The sequence below is a fragment of the Pavona decussata genome, unplaced genomic scaffold, assembly GCF_977016875.1.
Source record: "Pavona decussata unplaced genomic scaffold, jaPavDecu1.1 SCAFFOLD_321, whole genome shotgun sequence".
Lineage (NCBI taxonomy): Eukaryota > Metazoa > Cnidaria > Anthozoa > Scleractinia > Agariciidae > Pavona > Pavona decussata.
Window position 1 is genome coordinate 1,762,249 of NW_028145711.1, and position 25,723 is coordinate 1,787,971.

At 38.9% G+C, this 25,723-nt stretch overlaps 2 protein-coding genes across 3 annotated transcripts in view; both read left to right on the top strand.

The window, feature by feature from the left end:
• LOC146453980 (uncharacterized) overlaps positions 1-2,765 on the top strand; it is a 61,605-nt gene extending 58,840 nt beyond the window's left edge. For both annotated transcript variants that reach the window (XM_085096081.1, XM_085096080.1), the window contains exon 4: positions 2,481-2,765. In XM_085096081.1, coding sequence (XP_084952207.1) covers positions 2,481-2,765 — 285 coding nt within the window. The remainder of the gene's footprint in view (positions 1-2,480) is intronic.
• An 8,933-nt stretch (positions 2,766-11,698) lies between these two features.
• Positions 11,699-17,614, top strand: LOC146453983 (uncharacterized). The gene is made up of 4 exons (XM_085096095.1): positions 11,699-11,853; positions 13,208-13,403; positions 15,009-15,136; positions 17,291-17,614. Exons 1-4 carry the CDS (start codon positions 11,839-11,841, stop codon positions 17,495-17,497), a joined length of 546 nt encoding a protein of 181 aa, XP_084952221.1. The 5' UTR covers positions 11,699-11,838; the 3' UTR covers positions 17,498-17,614.
• Positions 17,615-25,723: the final 8,109 nt, after the last annotated feature.

Genomic DNA, 25,723 nt, shown 5'->3' on the forward strand with positions numbered 1-25,723 from the left:
TCTTACTTACTGGGTCAAGTGTTAATGGAAGAAAGATCTTGTCCCTTTCAAGCAGGCATACGCAAGGGTGACCTAAGGTTTCTTAAAGTTGGATAAAGTGACTGTTGCCTTACAATTTTCAATTGAATGGTTCGTCAGTTCGTACGATTGACCTGGCAACGCCAAAGTTCGGACTACTTTGCAGTCTAGATGTTGCCGTCCTCGTCTATTTCAACAGCAAAAGTGTTCATTCAAATAACATTTATAGCACGTTTGTTTTAGTGTTTCACTTGCGCTTGATGGATATGGAATGATTAATATAATCATGCCACGCATATCCAACACTGAAGCGCGAGCGGAATAATTGTTTTGTTTAAAATAACTGTGAAATAGTGTTAGCTCTTGTGATGGTACGTGTTAAGCCTGGGGAGTAAATGGTAGAAGTATTTTTGTTTTCAGTCAGTGCACAGGCATACTCGGAAAAAGAAAATCTGATTTGTCCCAATTAATAGGAGTCGAACTTACGACCTTCAGATTACTAGTTCGGATGACATCACATTTCTTTCATATACACGTCTCATCGACTTTTAAATCCTAGGGGTGGGAGAGGGGGATTTTTTTTTTTCGACCGAAGACGAGATTTTGCTATCATAAATGACCATTCTCCTTGCTACCATTCAAATGCCCCCAACCGTAATATTCTTTATTTCACGTCCTCCTCAGCGAGGGATGGGAAGGGCCTCTGAAGCTCCGACAAATGTCTTCGCTCGGCTGTCATATTGAGGCCATGAAACCCCAGTCTTTCAGCAGCTGGAGACCAAGAATATATTAGTCAATGATATTCCTGTATTTAACAACTTACTCGTTGAAATTTCAGCCGCAATAATTATGCATTGCTTCTTTAAGATTTTCAGATAGAAAAAGATTGAAAAAGGACAAGTAAGGGGACTAAGATGTATTCAGGTTGACAATAACGGAGTTCACTACGCACTCAAAGTCATCCAGTCAAATCGAACCTTAGTGTTCGAGGTAAGTCGCTTAAAACAGATTCATGATTCGACCCATTTAAGCTCTAAGGGTTATCACATTGATTCATTTTGCTTGAATTCCATGATCACTTCAACGCCAACCTGTATTGTGTAACTCTCTCTGGCTAACTCGCTCATATTACTGAATGATTTAATACAGCTATATCGAAATCCAGGCTTCATTCTCAAGCAAAGAGTTTCTATTGAACTGGTTCCCTCACAATTTCATGCCACAATGTGAATGATCGACATACCGTATTAATGAAAAAGAACCCAAATTTTGCTAAATTTTGCAAAATGGTACCAAAAACCGATGAGTGTAGGGAGTGGTACGAGGCTTTCAGATGGGCGGCGGTGGGAAGAGCGGTGCGCGTGGTATTACGCTTGGAATACGGGAAAGAGTCGTGTTATTTCACAATTTTTCTTGTGTCTGATACCTCACTAAAGGGCCTATTACGAGGTTTCAATGTCGTGAACTCCTGGTGCTGCTTGATACTGGTGCAACTTTTATTTTTCTTTCGTACACAATGAAAACTTTATGCTGCCGTTACTGCTAAATTTTTGCAGTTGGCTGCGAAGAATCATTTTGATAAAGCCAATTCAACTTTTGTTCTGAGCTCATAATTTACAATAAGTCGCCCCTCCCTTCCCCACTCGGTATTAAAACGTTCCCTTTTTGTCGCCGCGAATAAGCCTTTGAAATACACTTCTGTTTTATAAGGCCCAGGCTGAATATTCCTCTTTTTTTTTTTTTTTTTGCCGATTTTAGGCTGAAAATATTCTTGTAATATTTTTTAATTATAGCTTATGACATTTTCGTTTTAGATCATATTAGGGTAACAATATCAAAGAAAAAAAATATTATGATACTTTTAGCAGTTTGGTTCATTTCTTTTGTGCTGCATACTGTGCATATGTATTTCATGTACCGTTCATCGAACTGCCATTAGCATCGAACATTTGGCTATAGCTAGTGTAGGTTTCTTCGTTTTGTGGGCTGGTTTGCAGTTTGGAGAAAGGAATAATTTTATTCGGTTGAGTTAAAAACATATAATTGTATTGTAGTTGCAGATTTTCCACACACAAATATAACCTTTCCAAAATCTCAGCCTCGGGTTTATTCTTAAAATATTCCTCAAATTTCAGCCTGAATATTCTTATAAAATATATCCTTATATAAAAAAAAGAAAAGACAGAAAAGAGTGTATAACCAGTTTAAATTAAGTATTGATAGTCGTTATTGAACTAGATGTATTGCAACGATATTGCTCGAGTTGATTTTTTAAAATTTAGAAGCCAGACCGGAAATATCCAAAATTCAAAAGAAACAGTTGGGTTGTCCAAGAAGGTGCGAATAAACTGGCCGTGAACTGCTACTAAGAAGTCAAGTTTTATATAGACATCTGTAACCAGATATAAACCATGTAGAAGTGATATACGATATTTGTTTGACATTTTCTTTTGCATTGGTAGGAGCATGGATGTAGTAGTGCCACTGACGACGCGTTTATCTCCAACGTAACGTATCATCCTCACAGACGCTATACATTCCAGCCAATTGCTATTGATGGATCGATGTGCATCGGTGCAACTGGTGACTGCAATGAAAGGGCGCCCCTGCTCATTCCATCTAATAGTACAGTCGGGGACAGGAAATGTAGATTTATAAGGGATAAAAAAAACGACCTGAGGATGTTAGAAGACAAGAAAAGCTCGGTCACACTTGCATTTTCAAAAAGGTTCACACCTGCATTTTGATAAGCAACAATTGTATACAACACAGGTACAACTTTTTTTTGTATTTACAATTGCGTTCAAATGAAACATTTAACGCAAACTCACCGGCGTATCCGCTTCATTTTGACCACTAGCATATAACTTGCTCCTGTGCTTATTGATGATATGTTTTAAAAAGTGAAATAAGTAATAACACTTATAACCCTCTTGTTCAATTGCTATTTCTTTAAACTTGCTCTCTTGCATTGTTTTTAATATCAACTTGAATCCTGATTGTTAAGTTGAGTTTACTAGGATGACTCGAATGAGGCTTTAAAGTGAAGGAGATTTTCTTTCCTCTTCCTGCAAGTAAGTACTGAATTCCCCCCCCCCCCCCCCCCCATTATACCTTTAGATTCTAGTACGCCTACGACTACAAATAATACGAGATTTAACTTCATGTTTTTGGCAAGGTTAACTAAGAAGAGGTAACTATATCCCAGGTAGCTTCATTTCACTCATAGTTTGTTAGCGACAAACTTGTAGCAGTTCTTTTGAATTATGATAGCTGAGGAAGCCCTTTTGTGGTTCCGAAAAGACGAGATCACCTACGTTTCGAGGACTTGTTTTTAATCACTATGCCGTTCTCACAAATATTCGTAGTAAAACTGACGACAGCTATATCGTTTTCCCGCCAAATTGACACTGGTTCACGTGCGCGCAATCTTTGTCTATTGGAAACACTTGCACTTCTACTCCTACTAGAACCTCAAGATCTCTAATCGCACCTGATGAAGCACAAAGCTCGAAGTTTTGAGCGGACGTTTCAAAAGAGAGTTAGATGCTCAACAGAGATAGTTGAACTGATAGCTAAAGAATCTTTGATTTCAAAGTAATGATGACCATTTTAAGTGACTAGCTAGCGGACGGATTATCCGTCTGCTGGACGAACTTGGGCAAACATTTGTTGTTCGCCTGGTTCAAGTTAGTCTCTAGTACTTTGTTCAAGACGAACAGCGGAAGATAGTTTGTCCAGAGGCATCATGCGTCTTGTCCTGTCTTTAAATTAGAGTCGAATAACTTGACAAACAACAAATGTTTGCCCAAGTTCTTCCATAGGGATAATGAGGGGCGTTATCAAAACGGCCATTGATATGAAAATCTAGTGCCGAAGAGCGACAATTGCCTTTGTGAATTATTACTTGCGCCAATTCCAAAGGACATGAAGTCCTTGCTTTTTTTTGTCCTTAACTGCACGACGCCAACGAAACGAAAATACTTTTAAATCTCTCTCAGGATCTCTACCAAGCTTTTCATTAAAAATCAAAGAATAAACAAGTCAAAATTAATTACGCCAAATTCGATCAGCTCTGGCAAAACTTAGTTATTCAAAAAATTAATCAAAGGCAAGAAAGATCCTTCCGGTTAGTACACAACTTAAGCAGTTGCGAAAAGAAAGCCTGGAAAAATTCAGATTTAAACGGGATTCGAACCCATGACCTCTGCGATTCCGGTGCAGTGCTCTACGAAGTGAGCCATCAAGCCAACTGGGAGCTTGTCAAATTAATTGACAAAATGACCAACTCCCAGTTAGGAAAATAGAGAGTACCTCATATTCCACTAAAATAAAGACATTGGTGCTCTATATACACCAATGTACGGTCGTTTAAAGTTCCTTTCTTTGTTCTTATATCACAGAAGCTTGCTTGAGGTCTTACTTGGCGAGCAGAAAATTAAAAAAACGTATACGTCTTTGTTTCCAGCTATTTTTACAACAAGTTCCTAAAACCTAAAACGACTTTGGAAATTTTCGACGGAGTGTTTGCTAAGATTAAGACAGTTGAGTGTTTGCATCAAATTAAAGTGTCTATTATTTGAGAAAACAAGAGTCTGGTAGAATCGCCAACATTTCACCGCACCCGCAACCAACATAGCCGTCACACTACATCGTGCACAATCAGAGTGTATTATAACATAGTGCGCGTGCTTTCCTATCTACTTACTACTGGCGTCATCATGGTACATTTCTCGACATACGCACGGCCGTGCGTCCTTAAAAAGACGTGTGCAACTTGCAGACAAACTCGGGTTTTCGTCCTTAGTTTTAGTTTGTAGAAACTAAATGAAAGAAGCAAATTTTCATTGACAATTTCAGATGAAACTTTCTCGTTCAGACCATACCATTGTGGCGTGTTTGTAAACGGCTGATAAGAACCTTTGTTTCTCGGTACAGCACGTTTAGAGAATTTTGTAATCAATCACAAATAAAACCTATTTTCCGCGCACCACTTTTCGATACTTTGTTGTCACTATGTTATAAAAGAATTGGTTCATGCTTTTAGCTGTGCATATATCGGGTTATGGATGCGCTTGAGAAGTCTGGAGAGCACTCAAGAAAATAGACTTACTTTCGGCTACCTCTCGAGCAACTGTTACGGTTCTTTCGTGCTCTCCAAACTTCCCGTGTGCAACCATAACTCGATATACGCACGCTAAGCATGGACCAATTCTTAAATTCTGGCAAAAAGGTTAAAACGGTCATTGTTTTCTTCGCAACATTGCTGTTATAAAGAGAAAAAAAAATTGCTTAACAATCACTGAAGCTAATCCGGCAATTGTGCTTTGTAATCACTTTTGTGAATGTTGATAAACTCAAAACTGTTAGGGAGTTTGTGTTTCTGTGTTTCGCGTCAAAGAATTAAAGGATGGGTCAGTCGTTTCTAATTAATTTTGGAGAGCGAAAGCATTTTCTGTCGACGAGTTCAAAATACTGATATGCGCTATCAGATGTTTTGTAGCAAAAAAAAAACAAAAAGAAAAAAAGAAAAAAAAGAAAAAACTGAAAAAAAGAAAAAAAAAAAAAAAACCCGGAAAATTAATGCAGAACTTTGATCATCGTCATCGTCTATTTGCCATACGCGCTCCTTTCTCTTACCGAATCACGCTACACACTGCATGGAAAGTGAAAGTGGAAGTTAACACGTTGGGGAATTTTTTAGTTGTTTATCGTAGATAATGGTTGTGGTCTCATCAAAGAGTTTTAACTCTTTAAGTAATACTTAAAAGTGTTTATATCAGATTCTGTCTGTAATTTCCGGCCTTATTTAAGGATCATGACTTACAAACGACAATAGACTGATGGAATCCACCCAAGTCCAATACTGTCGCACAGATACTAAGTTACTAACCAACATGTTCCGGTTGAATATGGGGGCGTGCATCTCATTATTTGCTGCGTAAGATTCGTGCGGCCGTCGTCCTTTCTCACGGAGCGTCATTTATGGTTGAAAAAACCAGTGTGCGAGTGTTACAAGTATGTCTATGCCTCGTACTTTAGTGTGGGACCACAAAATGGATGTTCTTTCACGAATAATACGATCTCTTTATAGTTTTTAATAGACCTGCAAAGCACAGTGTGACACGGGAAAACAGACAAAATATGCAACTCAGCACAATTTGTAATTAAAGAAATGGCGAATACAAGCACGACTATGCCTCGTACTTTAGTAAACGTTCTTTCAGAAATAATACAATTCCTTTACGGTCTCAAAAGACTAAGAAGCTTATTGTTCCATATCGTAAGCGAGTGTTTTCTCGGGAAATCATGCAACATAGCACAATCTGTAAAACAAAGAAACAACCAATTCAAGTATGACTATGCCTCGTACTTTAGTGTGTGACCACAAAATAAACGCTCTTTCACGAATAAGTAGAACTAGGGAAACAGAGTATTAACTAAACAAACCAAAAACGCAAACAAACGCGCAAGCGAAAGCCGGAACGAGCGGTCCGACAACCGGACAACCAGTACAAGAAAAACAACAGTCAGCAAGCTGATTGAAGAAAGCCGCAAAATTTTATACTTTTCACAGTCTCCTTATTTTTTCATGGGATTTTTGAGACTGGTACGCTTTGATGGAACTGGCGCCATATGAAAGCGAGAGCGATCTGGGGAGAGTGTCTAGACTACCGAGGGGAGCGGGAGTGGGTGTTAGTTGTGTGAGGGAAGGGTCTCACTGCCGCCCAACTTCGCTACCCTCCCCTCGGTAGTTTAGACACTGTCTCCAGATCGCGCTAGCTTTTAAAAACCAAGATGGCGGCAACTCCATCGAAGCGTACCAGTCTCGAGAATCCAACGGGAAAATAGGGGGACTGTGAACAGTCTACAAAAGTTGAACGCTCTGATATCGTCAAAGTCACAAGCCACAGAGGCGTACAGTCCCTCGACGACTACGATGAAGCCGACGGGGAGGAGCAACGATGACCCCCTCTTTCATATTTTAAAGTATATTTATTATTAGCAATGGTTACAAACATTTCGTTAAAACACACCTAAGGAATTACATATAGGAAAAACAAATCCTGAGGTAATGCGTCTAGGAAACAGGCAGTAGACAGGGGCACCAAACGACAATTTTCTCTCAGATCCTTTGAAACGTTATTTTAGGCGATCTGGAGTGGCTTTGAAGCTCTATGGGTTCATTTTAGGCAGCGCTAAAACATTTTTATCTGTTCGGTCATTCTAGGGGAACTTGAGTCTTTTCGAAATTAGTAGGGCATTTTTGACCATTTGCCGAAAACCTTAGGTCTTTTTCCTTTCCGAAAATCTTAGCTGACCTTTTTTCGGTACCCGAAACAACATTTTTATCAATCTGAAAACACTAGGCCTTAAATTTCCCATATCACGAAAGTTCGAAGTGAAAATTCCTTTTAGAAAATTGTAGGGTATTAAGGGCCTTCCGAATAGATAATTTACCGAAACGATTCGTTGGGTGCCCCTTAGTAGATTCACTGGTAGATTTCGGTAAGGTGTGACATACTAGTTGTGCGTCATATTATATTACGCACAAGGTGTGTGACATACTTTAAGTGTGATATAATTTTGGGGCCTACAGTTTTAGCCCCAATATATCACGCACAAAGTATGTCACACCTTGCCGAAATCTATTGCCTGTTTTCTAGACGCATCACTGCGGGGTTTGTCTTTCCTATATGCAATTCCGTAGGTGTGTTTTAAAGAAATGTTAACTCTAGCTTGAGTTTATACTGGCACATCATGTTGTATTGTTTAACTCTTTGACGAAATGTGCGTTAGTCACACGAAACGCGTAGGAGAAAATAAAGAAGTTATACAACTACAGTTTGGAGAGTGCTGCTCACTAGTTTAGTTTTTATTAAAAATCATTAAATTTTTAATAAACTGTCGTAAACAACCGTTTTGTTGCTCAGTTAAATACTGTTTTAAGACCTCTCTCCTAAGCGACAACCACTCACATTTCTTAAGGGACCGCGACCACATTTTAGGTCAGAAATTCTTTTCAGGTCACATATTCTTTTATTTTCTGTTTCCGATAAGCGACCACCCAACATAGGTTGTGTTTTCACTGGGACAATTTTAGCGAGATAAATCCGGAAAAGTCCGGAAATACAGCGAAAACAGTTCGTCTTTTGTTTAGCGAGTTAAAAATGCAAGCTGCTTTCACAAGAGAAAACAAGAGATTATCTCGCCTTTAAGACCGGAAATTCACGCAGAGTTACACTACCTCGCGAGATGGTATAACTTGTCCTGGTTAAGGTTACCCAGGACCTTCAGAGGTGTCTCGCGTTTAAGCGATGTAGCGCGTCCAGTTTAACTGTAGATACCTAAACCCCTACATCAAATTAAAACTTATAGAGCTGACTATCAAACCATACCAAGAATTTTGAAATAAAATAAATTGTCGAATTTTTCACGACCTCTAATTGCGAGCGTCCGCGTCACCTTTTTAAAGCTACAAGTCAAAGTGAATTTTGTTTTTTTGCTAACTTAATTTGCTCCTCAGTTTCCTGACCCAAAGCGCTAGAAAAACGTGTCTGCGTTTTGCCATTTTCAATCGCAGTGAAAAGTTAAAGAGCATTTTCGAAATAGGATAAAAAAAATGTGGAGTAATCGTACAAAAATCACTCTCGAAGAAAAAATATTTCGAAAGAAAAAATTCGCAGACACGTTTTTGTTGTTTATATGTTAAACTAGCTACTGTCCAAATTGAAGACAAACGAACAAATTCCTTTTGAATTTTAGCTTTTTGAAGTGGCTCCTCCAAGTGAAAAAAATTTATTCGAGAAAACAGCGCTAAAAATTCGGCAATTTAATTTATTTCAAAATTCTTGGTTTAGTTGGATAGCCAGCTCCATAAGCTTTAATTCGATATTATTATTTACTAGCCGCTAGTTTCCTGTTTCAGTTCGCCTCGTGGTTCACGTTGCGAAACAGAAAAACGACAGATGACTTGAACAATACCTCAAAACCAAAACTGTGGTGTTGCCGGATAAGCCCAGATTACAGTGGCTCATAAGGGACACATCGATTTTTTTCGTCGCAGGTTGGTAAGTTGCGATCGCAACTTTATTAACTTGCGATCGCAACTTACTAATTAACATGTTTGGTTACATAGACAAGTCAGTGGACATGCGTATGCGTGTTGACTCTTGATCAGTGGAAAAAGATGGTTGGTAACTACATCCGTGAGCGTTTCTTTTTGACCACTCTCTTCGTTTTACTGAACTTTTCAGATGGCTGGGCACTTCCAGATTATCTACCAACCGTAAGGAATATAAATGCCAACCATGAACGAAATTATTTGATCGAACAGTATTTTTGCCTTGGTTTTAACTTCCCCGAGATTATGTCTGTTCTGCTGTTGTGTCACGGCGTTCGCTTAAGTCTACGTCAACTGAGAAGGATTCTTAGGTCTCGAGGGCTTCGACGAAGAAGGAATCAGTCTAGAATTGAAAGGGTAGTTAATGCAATAGACCAAAAGTTGCAGAGTAGTGGAAGTTGCATTGGCTATCGACAAATAATCTGATTGCAAATATTTTATCAGATGTCAAATTTACAGAAAGGTCATCGGCATCAACGGTGACCTCATCGTCAGCTTTTAACTTGCGATCGCAAGTTATTAAGTTTCGATCGCAAGTTAATAAGTTGCGATCTCAACTTATTAACTTGCGATCGCAAGTTAGTAAGTTGCGATCGCAAGTTAATAAAATGCGATCGCAAGTTAGTAAGTTGCGATCGCGAGTTATAAGTTGCGATCGCAAGTTATTAAGTTGCGACGAAAAACATCGATGTGCCCCTTATGAGCCACCGTAGTACGGTAGAGCCACCGTAGTACAGAGGCCTTGCAGTTACGGCTAGGAATGTTTTTTTGCCGTTGGACAACATTTCGTCGCATCCTCCTCGTCTGTACAGACGTTAACCGCATCCTCTGAGAGAAACTCCTTCTTTTTGGCATAAATATAATGAGGATCAACATAAAAGAAGTTATTAAAAGCGGTTCGTCTGCTGCCATTTTTGAAAGTTGTGCGCTTTTGTGATTTGAATATTTAATTTAGCGGCTCAAATTCCGGGTTAAATTGCACAATGAAAACAGATGCCATGTTTAACTAGTTAATGTCAGTCTGTAAACAACCACCAAGAAAGAATGTTCAGCCAATAAATTGGCCTAGTGAAAACACAACCATAACCACGTATGATCGTTAGTAAATCATTGCTCAGAAGTGACAAAAGTTCAATTTTTAATGACGCTACCCCGGACTGCTGAGAGATGATAACAGTTTACAGATAGAGAAGATGGCTATAATTAGATCTGTAGGTAAACAGGAATTGTTACAGTGATTTGATCCAAAATGTTATACAAAGTTTTATCGGAAGAATGAGTAGATGTGAAAAAAATTCAAATAAATCAGTTTCTATTTGCCTAATTTTAGGTGGTAAGGTAATATTATGTAATTAACTAATCAATCCAGTAGTAGGTTTATTTTGTTGATCTTTCCCATAAGCGACCACCTCCCGTAAGAGACCACTTTGCCGTGCCTTAAGGGTAAACGCTTACGAGAGAGTCGACTGTATTAAACTACAGTAGGTCAGAATTTTTATTACCCGAAAGCGGGAGTATAACCTGGCGGTTAGTTGTCTTTTCTGTGCATTTATAATTTTGAATTTTCTGCGTGGCTAATAACCGCGGGTTTTTTGTCATCCACACACTTTCAATAGCTCTCACCAGTTCGAAACTTAACACTTGCGAGTGACTCACATTCATTTTGAGGGGGCTATACATAGAGAAGCTTGGCGGTTCGCAAGTCAAATAGACTGACTAGTTTTATTCAAACGACTCAGCGGCTCGCCAGTCAAATTGAGTTTGTTGATACAACTAGCTAAGAACGTGATTGAACAAAGCGTCTGATTTTTACGCGCCTGTCGAAATAATACAAGCAGCAGTGGTCCCCTGTGAGAAAACGATCGTCGCACGAAGGGAAGAAAGAGACGTAAGCGATTTTTACGGATGATTTCTACTGATTGATAACGGAAATCGGTGAAAATCGATAGATGGATTTCGTGTGTCAAATCGATATTATCGATTTTTTATGAAGTCCAACTCGAAGTCTTATTCGAACTCTAACTCGAACTCGAACTCGGCCAAACTCGATGATTCCCTACTTCCTACTTGTGATATTTTCAAACTTTACCTCACCTTTGTTACAGTTTCTTTGTTGCGGCTATCCAGTAGAGTTCTGGAATTTTCGTTTTCACTCAAGGTCTTAAGTCCGCCCGTTTAACCTCTAAATCCGGTACTTTCAAATACTACCGAAAACCGTGACGGTTGGAACCAAAACTGAAGTTGTTGCCGTTAGTTCTGTCTAGTTCGTGGTTTGACTTTGGAACCTCAACAGAGTGATAACTCTTCCCTGAGAGAGAGTTGAGCGTTTGACATTTTGATTTCTGAGCTTATAGTTTCCCTCGAACGTTGAAAGTTTCTTAAAAAGTTGGAAATAAAAGGGGTCTAAAAGCCGCCCCCCGCCCACTCGGGTTCTAGATCTGTCCTCTTTTTCCGTTCCGTTCTTTTAGGGTGATATAATGTTATGTGCGAGATCATCACGCCTTTCGCGTAAATGTTTAAAGCATTACTTAATAGTTACGAAAAATAGACTGAACTCAGAATCTTATAAAAGCAGAGGCATTGTAGTTAAGTTCCTCAAACCATAGCTCTGAGGAACTGAAGATAACAAGAGAATATATATACCCGGTCCCGGAGGTCTGAAGATTTGAAGATAACGAGAAGTCGGAGTCATCCAAATGTATCATTTTACAGTAAGTGAAATCGTTATCAAAAATTTTTTTTCTGATATACAAGAGCTACAGTCGGTCAAAGTTTCGCGATATGGGCATTTATCAGGGGCACCAACAGATCGTTTCGGTAAATTACCTGTTCGAAAGGCCCTTAAACTCCTACAATTTTCTGAAGAGAATTTTCACCTCGAACTTTCGTGATATGGGAAATTTAAGGCCTAGTGTTTTCCGATTGATAAAAATGTCGTTCCGGGTGCCGAAAAAAGGTCAGCTAAGATTTTCGGAAATGAAATAAGACCTAAGGTTTTCGGCAAATGGACAAAGACACCTAGTAATTTTGAAAAGCCTCAAGCTCCCCTAGAATGACCGAACAGATAAAATTTTGGTCGAAGAAGCTTTCATTTGAATTTAAAAAAATAAAAAAGGAAGGAAAGAAAAATTGACACTTTGTTTTACCCTCAGGATTCCGATTAGTGTAACCGTATGCAATTAGAAATTAAAGTCAAAAGGACCTACTGCAAAGAAACAATATATTGTCATGTCTATCGAAAATTATGTTTCATACTTACTGCAGGTTTGAAAGAACTTTTGTTCACAGGTCGGCGCATTGATTATTCCGGCTGATTTTGTTCATCGTGAGCGCTTTGTATTTAAAACGTCCAGAACCTAGTTTTATCCACTTTAGGTTTTAAAAGATGCCATCGGACCTGATGCCATCCTCTTGTCTAGTAATAACTTCAGCACCCAGTTCTGTAACTTTTGAAGTCTCTCGGCCAACGTCACTGGCATATGTCTCATAAAAAACGAACCACAATAGTCAAACCATGGTTGTAGTAGCTCATTGTAAACTGTTTTACATGTTTCCTTGGGAATGAAATCCGTTATTTGACGGAGACCTCCTAAAGGTAAAGCAGACAGGCAGACAGACGGACAGAGAAGAGGAAGAAACAAAGAGCCTTCCAATGCAGAGAGGCTAAAAGAACTTGCTCATTATTAATGATTCTTTATTCCAATTATTTTCGTTTCTCTTTGTTTTTTGTTTTTCCTTTGCTATATATTTCTATATTTTTTTTCTACTCTACTTAGCTACTTTTTTTTATCAATTTACTTCCTTTAAAGGGGCACAGTATTAGTTTTACTAGACGTGCCCCTTTACTCTCCTCACCCCTATTTGAATTGTATTTATGAGCTGCGTGTTAGTCGATGTTCTTTAATATACCTCCAACTTTTGTATTTAGCACTTATCTAACAGTAAGAGTGGAGAGTACAAATAAAAAAATGTCAAATGTCAAATATATCAAAACGTTTAGAGCGACTGAAGTAAACGTGCATACAAGTGATATGGAGAACAAGTTTGTTTATTTTCCTTTTTCAGGTAGCCGCGGTAGTCCTGGCCTGTGTAGGAATCACGCCAAGTTCAAGTGCATATTACATTCTTAGTTCCATGTACAGACATGACAAGCCTTGCAGCACTAATCTTGTTAGTATAGACATTGACAACTGTACAAACTCTTCCGGAAAGCGTCAATGTGATCTGAATTGGGAAGGCGATACTAAAAGGAATTCAACGCGTAAGTATATAATAAAGACAACGAATAACTAAAAAGTAAGTTCCTATCGGTTACAGTTCTCATGATAAGGTCAACTGCAATTACAAATGGCCTGAGAGGAGATTTGCCTTTTCTGTTCAATCTCAAAAGTAAGACTCGTACAAAGATTACAAAGTCTTACTTACTGGTTCAAGTGTTGATGGAAGAAAGATCTTGTCCCTCGCTAAAGACCTCTAAAGCAGGCATACGCAAGGGTGACCTTGGGTTTCTTAAAGTTGGATAAAGTGACTGTTGCCTTACAATTTTCAATCGCGTCTATTAGTTTCAACTACGTCTCTTAGTTATGTATATCAATTAATTTTTTAAGTAAGGAAGTAAGTAACTTTATTCTTGAGTCGAATTAAAACATTAACTAAGGGAAAGAATCCCTCTACTAATTGGTAGCTACTCCTATTACTAAGGTAAGATACAAAAATGTTGTAGAATTATATGCTTGAGTTAATTTAAATCATCGTTAAATTATATACGTGTACATGATCATCCTTCGCCTTTTTTTCCCAAAAGCATAAGTGCTTAGGCCAAGGCTGCAAAACAGACATTAAATGGAAAGCGCGAATTCGGCCCAAAAGCCCTATTCGGGAGCAGAGCTCCAAAAGCATGGATATCTGAGCGCGAGCTGCACACCCGTCGTTTGACTGAGAGCGTGTCAGTTCGTACGATTGACCTGGCAACGCCAAAGTTCGGACTGCTTTGCAGTCTAGATGTTGCCGTCCTCGTCTATTTCAACAGAAAAAGTGTTCATTTAAATAACATTTTTTAGCACGTTTGTTTTAGTTTTTCACTTGAGCTTGCTGGATATGAAATGATTAATATAATCATACCAAGCAAATCCAACACTAAAGCGCGAGTGGAATAATTGTTTTGTTAAAAATAACTGTGAATCTTGTGATGTTTCGTGTTAAGCCTGGACTGAAGGCATACATCACCGTCCCAACAGGAGCTGAACCTAAAAAGACCTTCCGATTACTTAAGGCCATTAAATGTGAGAAACATCCTGCATACTGATAGGATTTGAATATCGATGAGAGAATGTTTGAACAAAAAAAAAAAACATGATGTTATGGTTTAAGCCTGGGGAGTAAATGGGAGACGTATTTGATGTATTCTTTTTTTCAGTAAGTGCACAAGCATACTCGGAAAAAGATTCGAAAATCTGATTTGTCCCAATTAATAGGAGTCGAACTTTTGACCTTCAAATTACAAATTCGGATGACATCACATTTCTTTCATATATATGTATGATCGACTTTCAAATCCTAGGGGCGGGGGGATTTTTTTTCGCCTGAAGACGAGATTTTGCTATCAGAAATGATCATTATCCTTGCTACTATGGACATTCTCCCAACCGCAATTTTTTTTTTTTTGATTTTATGTCCTGTTCAGCGAGGGAGAGGAAAGGCCTCTGAAGCCCCGACAAATGTCTTCGCTCCGCTGTCATATTGAGGCCATGGAACCCCTTTCTTTTAGCGGCTGGAAATCAAGAATATTTTAGTCAATAATATTTTTGTATTTAACAACATGCTCATTGAAATCTTACTTGCAATAATTATAAATTGCCTCTTTAAGATTTTCAGATAAAAAAGATTAACAAAAGGAAAGAAAATGGACTAAAATGTATTCAGGTTGAATATAACGGAGTTCACTACGCACTCAAGGTCATCCAGAAAGGGTCAAATCTTACCTTAGTGTTTGAGGTAAGTCGCATAAAACAGATTTAGGATTTGACCCATTCAAGCTCTAAGGCTTATCGTATGGATTCTTTTGCTTGAATTCCATGATCACTTCAATGCCAACCTGTAGAGTGTAACTCTTTCTCCTAAAAACGCTCACTGAATGTTTTAATACAGCTATGTCGAAAACCCGGCTTCATTCTCAAACAAAGTGTTTCTATCGAGCTGATTCCCGCACAATTTAATGCCACAATGTGAATGATCGACATACCGTATTAATGAAAAAGAAGCCAAATTTTGCTAATTTATTTACAAAGAGCTTTCAAGTGGGCTCCCTCTGGCGAAAAAAAGTACCAAAAATTGATGAGTCAGTGTAGCGAGTGGTACGAGGCTTGCAGAGGGGTGGCGTTGGGAAGAGCGGTACGCGCGGTATTACGTTTAGAGACGGGGAAGGGTCGTGTTATTTCACAATTTTTCTTGTGTCTGATCACTCACTAAAGGGCCTATTACGAACTTTTAATGCCATGAACTCCTAGTGCTGCTTGATGCTGGTGCAACTTTTTTTTTTTGTACGAAATGAAAACTTTGTGTTGTCCTTACTGCTCAGGCCCGTAGCAAGGCTAAAACAACTGGGGGGGGGGGGGGGGGCTTAGCCAAATGGTGAAACAAAACTACCCCCCGTCACTCAAAAACAGACTGATTTGGGAGTTTAAGATGTAACGAGAATATCACCTTATTCAAAAAAATCCTGTTGATTTTGTAAGTAAAACAATAACTTTTTACCTGGATCACACTCTTAGGTACATCTTTTTGCCTTTTCTTTAACGTGGACTACTACGTGAAGTTTCCTAATTTCACGTTTGAAGGAGGACGTAGACAAACGACGACAAATTTTTCTTTCTCTTTTCAAATTTGGATTCGGGCAGTAAGAATCAAATTGCAGGAGAATTTTTTTTTTCTCTGGTCTTGAGGACATATTTGTGTGGCTTTTTTGGGTGACAATGCGGAAACACTAAATTGTTATAAACGAAGGACATTTGTATTGCTTAAAATGAGCGGATGTCTTAGGAAACAAGTAGTTTATTTCGACAGCTTTCACAGCTTCAGATTGGTTGATTTCAATCCATTTTGATTCTTATTTCCGATTCACAAGATAGGAGTGCCTGTTAGCGAAGGAAACTGACAGGTAGTAAACAGACTATTAAAGGTTGTGAAAAGGTACTTGCAGCGTCAGAATTCAACATTAATTTGTTTTAATTATATATTTTGGGCACATTGCTTTTTAACTTCCCCCTGCCCCTCCCCCCGCTACGGGCCTGCTGCTATATTTTCGCAGTTGGCTGCGAGGAATCATTTTGATAAAGCCAATTCAACCTTTGTTATGAGCTCATGATTTTCAATAAGTCGCCCCTCGCTCCCCCACTCGGTATTAAAACGTTTCGTTTTTGTTGCCGCGAATGAGCCTTTGAAATACACTCTTTTTTATAAGAATGTTGTTTTTCCGGCCCAGGTTAAATATTTTTTATATATTTTTTGCCGATTTTAGGCTGAAAATATTCTTGTATTATTCTTAAATTATACCTTATGACATTTCCGTTTTAGAATATATCGGGGTATCAATATCAAAGAAAAAAATTATCCGATGATACTTTTAGCGGTTTAGTTCATTTCTTTTGTGCTGTATACTGTGCATATGTATTACATGTACCGTTCATCGAACTGTCATTAGCATCGAACGTTTGGCTATAACTAGAGTAGGCTTTTTCGTTTTCCTGGCTAGTTTGCCGTTTGGAGAAAGGAATAATTTTACACGGTTAAGTTAAGCCTCGGGTTTATTCTTTAACTATTCTTAACATTTCGCAGATTTCAGCCTCAATATTCTTATAAAATATATTCTAATAAAAAAAAAAGAAAAGAAAAGAAAAGAAAAGAGTGTATAACCAGTTTCAATTAAGTCTTGATAGCCCTTGCTCGAGTTGGTTTTTGCAAGTTTAGAAACCAGACCAGAAATATTGTCCAAAATTCAAAAGAGACAGTTGGGTTGTGCAAGAAGTTGCGAATAAACTGGCCGCGAACGGCTACTGAGAACTCAAGTTTTATATAGATATCTGTGACCAGATATAAACCATGTACAAGTGATATACAATGTTCGTTTGACATTTTCGTTTGCATTGGCAGGAGCATCGATGCAGTATTAGCTATAGTGCCACTGACGATCCGTTTATCGTCAAAGTGAAGTATCCTCCAAATGGACGCTACGCATACCCGCCTAATGCTACTGATAAAGCGATGTGCATCGGTGCAACTGGTGACTGCAGTGAAAGCCTTCCATCTAATAGTATAAAGGAGGACAGGAGATGTAGATTTAGGAGGAGAAAGCTGTAAACGACCTGAGATTGTTAGAAGACAAGACAAGCTCGGTCTCCGGATAAGGTTAAGGGTTCTGAGCACACTTGCATTCATACTTGCATTTTCAAAAGGTTCACACTTGCACTGGTTCACACTTGCATTTTGATAAGAACAATTCAATACAACACAGGTAAAATTTTGTTTTTGTATTTACAATTGCGTTCAAATAAAACAATTAACACAACTTCACCAACGTGTCCGCTTCATTTTGACCACTAGCATATAACTTGCTCCTGTGCTTATTGATGATATGTTTTAAAAAGTGAAATGAATAAAAACACTTCAGCCTTTTGTTAAATTGCTGTTACTTTAAACCTGCTGTCTGGGATTGTTCTTAAAATCAACTTGCCGGAATCCTGATTGTAAAGTTGAGTTTACTATGATGACTCGAATGAGAGTCTTTAGAGTGAATGAGATTCGCTTTTCTCTTCCTGCAAGCAAGTGCTGTGTGCACTGAGGAATTTGCCCCGCCCATTATACCTTTAGATTCTAGTACAACTACGACTACGAATAATACGAGATTTTACTTCTTGTTTTTGGTGAGGTTAACTAAGAAGAGGTAACTTTATCCCAGGAAGCTTCATTTCACTCATAGTTTGTTAGCGACAAACTTGTAGCAGTTTTTTTGAATTATGATAGCTGAGAAAGCCCTTTTGTGATTCCGAAACGACGAGATCCCCTACGTTTCGAGGACTTGTTTTAATCTCTATGCCGTTCTCACAAAAATTCGTAGTAAAACTGACGACCGCTGTATCGTTTTCCGGCCAAATTGACACTGGTTCACGTGCACGCAATCTTTGTCTATTGGAAACACTTGCACTTGTACTCATACTAGAGCCTAAAGATCTCTAATCGCCCCTGATGGAGCAGAAAGCCCGAAGTTTTGACCAGACGTTTCAAAAGAAAGTTAGATGCTTAACAGAGATAGTTGAACTGATAGCTAAAGAATCTTTGTTTTCAAAGCAATGATGGCCATTTTAAGTGACTAGCTAGCGGACGGATTATCAGTCTGCTTGACGAACTTGGGCAAACATTTGTTGTTCGCCTGGTTCAAGTTAGTCTCTAGTGCTTTGTTCAAGATGAACAACGGAAGATAGTTCGTCAAGAGGCATCATGCGTCTTGTCCTGTCTTTAAATTAGAGTCAAATAACTTGACGAACAACAAATGTTTGCCCAAGTTCGTCCAGAGGGATAATGCGGGGCGGTATCAAAACTGCCATTAATATGAAAATCCAGTGCCGAAGAGAGACAATTGCATTTGAGCATTATTACCATCGCAAATTCCAAAGGACATAAAGTCCTTGCTTTTTTTTGTCCTTAACTGCACGACGCCAACGAAACAAAAATACTTTTAAATCTCTCGTGGGATGTCTACCAAACCTTTCATAATAAATCAACGAATAAACAAGTCAAAATTAATTACACCAAATTCGATCAGCTCTGGCAAAACTTAGTTATTCAAAAAATTAATCAAAGGGAAGAAAAATCCTGCCTGTTAGTACACAACTTAAACAGGCTGGAAAAATTCAGATTTAAACGGGATTCGAACCCATGACCTCTGCGATACCGGTGCAGTGCCAATCTACGAACTAAGCTATCAAGCCAACTGGGAGCTTGTCAAATTAATTGACAAAATGACCAACTCCCAGTTAGGAAAATAGAGAGTACCTCATATTCCACTAAAATAAAGACATTGGTCTTGTATATACACTAATGTACGGTCATTTAAACTTCCTTTCTTTGTTCTTAAAGGGGAAGTATCACGAAAATTTGCTGTCATTTCAAAACCAAAAAACGTTTGACTGTCAGCAGAAACAACGAAATAATTGTCAAGTTTGTTAAAAGTTATCACCCCAGTGCAATAAAACTGTCGATTAGTGCCTCTGGCCAGAGACAGAGTAGGCCGGTTTGGATTGAAATTTGAAAAATATTAGGCTAATGTTTTTCAAGTTCTCGCATTTTTGTTTCCAAAATGCGCTAGAACAGATCACGAGTTGCTTCTTTCAAGAATTGAGTTGATTTCGTTCCTCTCGTCATTCTAGAATTATTTGGCAGGTGATTGAAGGACTTATTTCATCATTGTTAACAAATTAAAAGACATCAAAAACCCCATGATACTTCCCCTTTAAATCACAGAAGCTTGCTTTAGGTCTTACTTGGCGAGCAGAAAATTAAAAAACGTATACGTCTTTGTTTCCAGCTATTTTTACAACATGTTCCTAAAACCTAAAACGACTTTGGGAATTTTCGACGGAATGTTTGCTAAGATTAAGACAGCTGAGTGTTTGCATCAAATTAAAGTGTCCATTATTTTAGAAAACAAGGCTCAGATAGGATCGCCAGCATTTCACAGCACCCGCAACCAACATAGCCGTCACACTACATCGTGCACAATCAAAGTGTATTATAACATTGTGCGCGTGCTTCCCTATCTAATTTCTATTGGCGTCATCATGGTACATTTCTCAACTTACGAACGGCCGTGCGTCCATAAAATGACGTGTGCAACTTGCAGACAAACTTGGTTTTCGTCGCTTAGTTTTAGTTTGTAGACCGTTTACTGCCGAGACGAAGGTCTCGATGCGCGGGTTTACTCCCGCTTCTTGACCCGATGGCTATGCCATGCTGATGAGCCCCAATAAGGGCGAAACAGCCGTCCATGGCTGCCACTGCCCGGGTGATATGGTTGTGCGCATGCGTACGGTATTGGCCATACCACGGGGATGGTACGTGTGTCTCAGTGCTGATAAGTGTCAACTAATTTTCACGGGATCAGGGATCAAGATTTATAAAGATTTAGGAATCAGGGATCAAAATTTAAAGCCAAAATGTTGGATCAGTGGAAAAAAAAATATACCTCGTTACGACCCGGCCACTATAGAATGTGCTGTATTAGCATGATTGAGCTATTTCATTGCAAATAACAATTTACAATAACAAAGTTTGCAAACGTAAGCTTATGCCTGCAACATTTCCGTTGAATGGGGGTCTCGGAAATGCAGCAAACATTGCTTAAAACCTATTAAGAGCGCCTGTCTGTAAAAATCAAACATATCGCGGCAAGGGTGGAAAATTCGATTTCTTTCATATTTTAATGTCAGATAGGCTAGGATATATAACTAAAATCACTGTATAGTTTTTTCGGTGAAATATCCTTTTATTTCAAAGAAAAATGCAAATAACGAAAATCCGTTAAAATCGTCATTTGAGGCGCTAAATTATTACACGGGTTTGAGAGCCTCGCGTGCGAGAACAAATCATTTTACCGCTTTTAAAACACTAAAATCTTTTTTTACAATCTTTAAATATCTTTTGGAATGATTTTGGGAAATATTGCGCCGTTCTGTGTATGCGAAATAATTTAATTTCGAAGGCATACAATTCACTGCAGTAAAAGTACTTCGTGAATAAAATTAATTTTCACCATGTGCGAAACCTTCAAATCGATTAAGCTTCTGGTGGTTGAATGTTAGAAGGATGGTCTATGGATTCCTGTAAAAATTTCTTTGGGCAAATGATGAAGAGCGACGTGAGAGCTTTTCAAAGTCCGTACAAAATGCAAATATTTGACCCCCCGCGGTAAACTTTGAAGTCGCGGGTAAGACATAATTTTTAGTCCGTGTTCATGTCTTGACCCATGTTAGGTTAAAATAAGCACATAGAAAAACATTTCGAAATGTTCTAACCTTATAATATGCTTAAAGACAGGTCCAAATGCCATTTTAGCACGATTCTCTGGTCGTTCGTCGCATAAGTTTGAGCCGGCTGTTTGTATTAAACGTCCGATGTACACCACGCAAACTGGTCGAATACAAATCTTTGATCAAATTTCGGCGCATTTCATCAAGACTGCATCTTTTTCGATGGCTAAGTCATTTGTGAAGTATTGCTTGGTTTACAGTGCACGAAAATATAAATCTGATCGCTGCTAGAATGACAAAAAATGTCGGCGCTTTCAGGATGTTCAGTCTATCTTGCATGCTTGCATTGCAGGGAACACGCAAGACCACTCATGGCTACTTAAGGGGGGGGGGGGGGGGGAGGGTGAAAATGCGAAAATGCTTGATTACTGAACAGGTATACCCAAGACAACAACAACAATTAGAGGGTCTGGATGGGGTTAACTGACAACTGACAAATAGCCAAAATTTTAACTGACAACTGACAAATAGCATGAAATTTAACTGACAACTGACATTTATACTCGCTGGTACTGACAACTGATGAAAGACCTGTTGCTACGTTTTTCTGCTAATAATTGATATATTTTATACCAAATCACCAAACAAACGTGTACAATAAACAGCAGCAGAGTAGGGCGTCATATTTTATACTAACAATTCATATTAGTTAATAGTTTATTTCTAACATGACCCAAATGTACGTGGAACGCGCTCTAGCAATATACCGAGTCTATACCATGTCCGCTCGTTCCGGCGTAATAAAGGCGATTGCTAGCTTTTGCCGCATTGATTCGGATACGGCATTCGAACGACACCGAAGCCGTATTTCAATCAATTGCGATGCGCTAGAGACAGTTCAGTCTCTAAAGAAGCATCTGTTGTCATTTCTTGGGCTGAGAGAACTGGCAATAAAATTCGGCCTTGGAGAGTTTGATTTGAAACTTTACCGCATGGCACCGAAGCAGGGAGGAAGAAGCGAAAATTTTGCGATAATCACAGATGGTCAGTGGAAAATGGAGCTGCCAAGCTTGCTGGAGGAAACAGGAAGCGAACTAACGCTTCTGGAACAAGGAATGCGTCGGCTGCATGACAGTATAGCTGCGACTAACAAGGAATACCTTGAAGAGGTTGAGTTGTGCACGTTACTCACAACAGTTGTGGAGAACATTCACGCCGTCTCCCATTTTAAACACGAGACGTTCACCGCCTTACAGTATTCCCAAGACTTTGGAACCATCACAAAGGAGACTTTAAAAAAGACCACCATGGCTTTTGAAAGTATAAAATTCATGCAACCGCTTCCGTCAGCAGAGATTAGCGCTGAAACGGAGACTGCCATGAAATTACTGGTAGAGAAGTATCGTCCAGTAAGATAAAAAACAGTCAGGGGTGAGACTACAAAGGAAAAAGCAGGGGCTCTACCACCAGCGGTGTATACGAAGCCACCAGATTGCAGTAAAGTAAACTTTATGCCAGACGAAGAGAGCAATTCCATCATGGAAGATCCAGAACGACTCAGCAGAGATGTTGAAGATGAATCAGTCCTGAGGTGCCATCTAATGATGTTAAAGAAGTCACATTTGTAAATGACTGTCTCATTGATGTGGTCGTTGGTGCTGTGCGACCTCCACAAGAGGACGAGTACGATACAGCTTCAGACAACGATATCTCTGACACTGAGGAGGAATTTCACCTGGAGCAGTTTTAAGGTCTGGCCGACCAATACGCGCCCATTTTCGCTTGGATTCGTAAGATATGTCAAGTTAGTAGATTGGCCATGGGATGATTTGTATGAAGGCCAAAGAAACGATTGTTGTTGCAAAAATGTAAACATAAAATTAAACATTAACCAGAAACAAGTTTTTACTATACTTTTTTGGTTATCAGGGTACTCTCCTATCTGTCTTACATGACGTTTAAGTTTTATTTGGGTCCTCAAGAAATTATTAAAATCTGCAGTTAATTATTAACAGCCATTTAACTGACAACTGACAAATGGCCCAAAATTTAACTGACAACTGACAAATAGCCTAAAATTTAACTGACAACTGACATTTGTACCCCCCCATCCAAACCCTCCAATTAAGATAGTGATACCTTTAGTTACGTTCTTTTTCCTTGCTAAAATCCAGATAATTTATTCATTCGTGATTTCGTTTGTGCGCACGGGCTAGCTTGTTAGGAGCGTTCGGGGGGGTGGATATTACAGTTTACGAAAATAGTATCAGTACTTGCTGATGGAGATAACTACATCCTTAAGCTAGTTCTTTCAATTTTTTAATACAATAGATCCTAGTATGAAACCAAAAAAGCGAACAGAAAGGTTTTTTTTTTTCTTCACGCAGATGACCCCGAATAGCGCATTTCCCGTATAAATTGTTGATAAATAGCAATGAAAGAATGCACCCCTGCGAAAAATATTGCCGTTCGTTTGTTTTCCTCGGGTGTTCATTCATTTGCGTGTTACATCGTTAGGTGTGTTGTTGTTCAAATACTATCAAATTTATGATGTCTAAATTAAACAATATTTAATTTGAAGATCTTTCTAAATTTAAAAATAAAATCGCTGAAAGATTTCAGTCGAATTTATGGCTATGGCTATGGCCATTCGGCGTGAGAAAGAATCGCCAAATAGTTACTAAGTCCCGGGTACTAAGTAAACAAATTCTGGTCGTGCTAGTTACTTGGCGCCGTTTGTATGCTTAGAGGGGGGCAAAAGTGAATTTTTTTTGAAGTCAAGTTTGTTACACTGAAAATGGAGGGTTGTAGTTTTTTTAAGGCCCTTGTTGGTGGTACAACACTGCGACTACGCGGTACAAGCCACCAAACGTGTCTGATACCACCTAAAGGAAATTATGGTGTTACGTAACGCGCGTGGGCCACAACATCATCCGTCCCGAGAGCACCCCTCCTGTCAGAAGCCCCAACCACATATATAAACACCGGTTATTATTATTATCAACTGTAGGATCGGAACATTTTTTTTTTTTGTGAAGGAAGGGGGGAGAGGGGGTGGGGTGCTTACTTGTTTTCAAAATTAGATAAATGGAGGAGCGAAGAGCGTATCAAAACCATCATGTGGCATGATCATTGGTTTATGAATTAGGCAAGGAAAGTGAAGGTATAACAGTAACTCGAAGGGAGATAGGTTATTACAGGCTGTTTTATATGCCAATCTCCTCCCACGCCCTTCCCCACCCCATCCCTCCTCTTGTCCGTAAGTAATAAGGCATTAACTGGGTCCTAAGTGTCGCCCATCAGGTTGGAAACAGAGCACTCTTTCACATTTCAGACTGCATTCATTAGTCAATATATAGAAGTCGATTCTGCTCCTCGCTTGAGTTACGTCAACAGACTGCCATAACCTGTTACTAGCCCTATCTACCTGTCAAGGACAGCACGCTTACCTGCAGCGATCAGAGTTATGTCCAGTCTATTAACCTACCACTTACAAGCTGTTATAGCCTTGCGCAAGCTGTTTAGTTGAGGTAATTTTTTTTTTCAAGTTTTGGTGAACGGACTAGCATAACTAAGAGGAGTAAGAAAAATAAAGGCCCGAAAAGCTGTTATCAGTCTAACACTGTCTAAGAATAGTGCTAGCCTGCAACCGGTGATGAATTAATATTGGGGCTTACCAAAGATGAAGCAAGCAAGGAAAGACGAAATTCTTTAAATAAATTGCTTTTTGTTTTGTCTTTTTTTTGTTTTGTTTTGTTTTAATTTTGCAGTTTTGTGTTTCAAACCTAGAGTATGTACTAGTTCCAGGACTAGTGCCTCGTGCACCTTTCAAGCATTTTAGTCCTCGCCCATGCCCATGACATAGTATGACAAACAGATGCCTACAATGAGGGATATTTTTGGTTTCATACCAGGATCTATTGCATTTAAAGATGGAAAGAACTAGCTAAAGGATGTGTAGTGATCTTCATCAGTAAGTACTGATACTGTTTAGTAAAATCTTATCCCCCCCTCACCGCACAATGGCAACGCTCCCAACAACCATGCCTGCGCGCGCAAATGAGTTTGCCAATACATAAATTACCTGGATTTTAGCAACGGAAAATAACATAACGAAAGGTATCACTTTTTTAATTGTTGTTGTTGTTGTTGTTGTTGTTGTTACCTTGAGCATGTTCATGTTCAGTTATCAAGCATTTCGCATTTTCACCCTCCTCCACCCCCCTAAAATATCCAGGACATTGTATTGCGTGACGAACAAACAACTCCCTGCAATGCAAGATAGATAAAGATAGACTGAAAGCGCCGACATTTTTTGTCATTTTAGCAGCGATCAGATGTACTGTTTTCGTGCACTGTAAACCAAGCAATACTCACAAATCACTTAGCCGTCAAAGAAGATGCAGTCTTAATGAAATGCACCGAAATTTGATCAAAGATTTGTATTCGACCAGTTTGCGTGGTGACTACATCGGACGTTTAATACAAACAGCCGGCTCAAGCTTATACGACGAACGACCAGAGAATCGTGCTAAAATGACATTTGGACCTGTCTTTAAGC

Coding starts and splice junctions, on each gene's coding strand:
- LOC146453983 (XM_085096095.1), top strand. Junction 13,404..15,008: donor TACTAAAAGGAATTCAACGC/GTAAGTATATAA, acceptor TGCCTCTTTAAG/ATTTTCAGATAAAAAAGATT. Junction 15,137..17,290: donor ATCTTACCTTAGTGTTTGAG/GTAAGTCGCATA, acceptor TTGCATTGGCAG/GAGCATCGATGCAGTATTAG.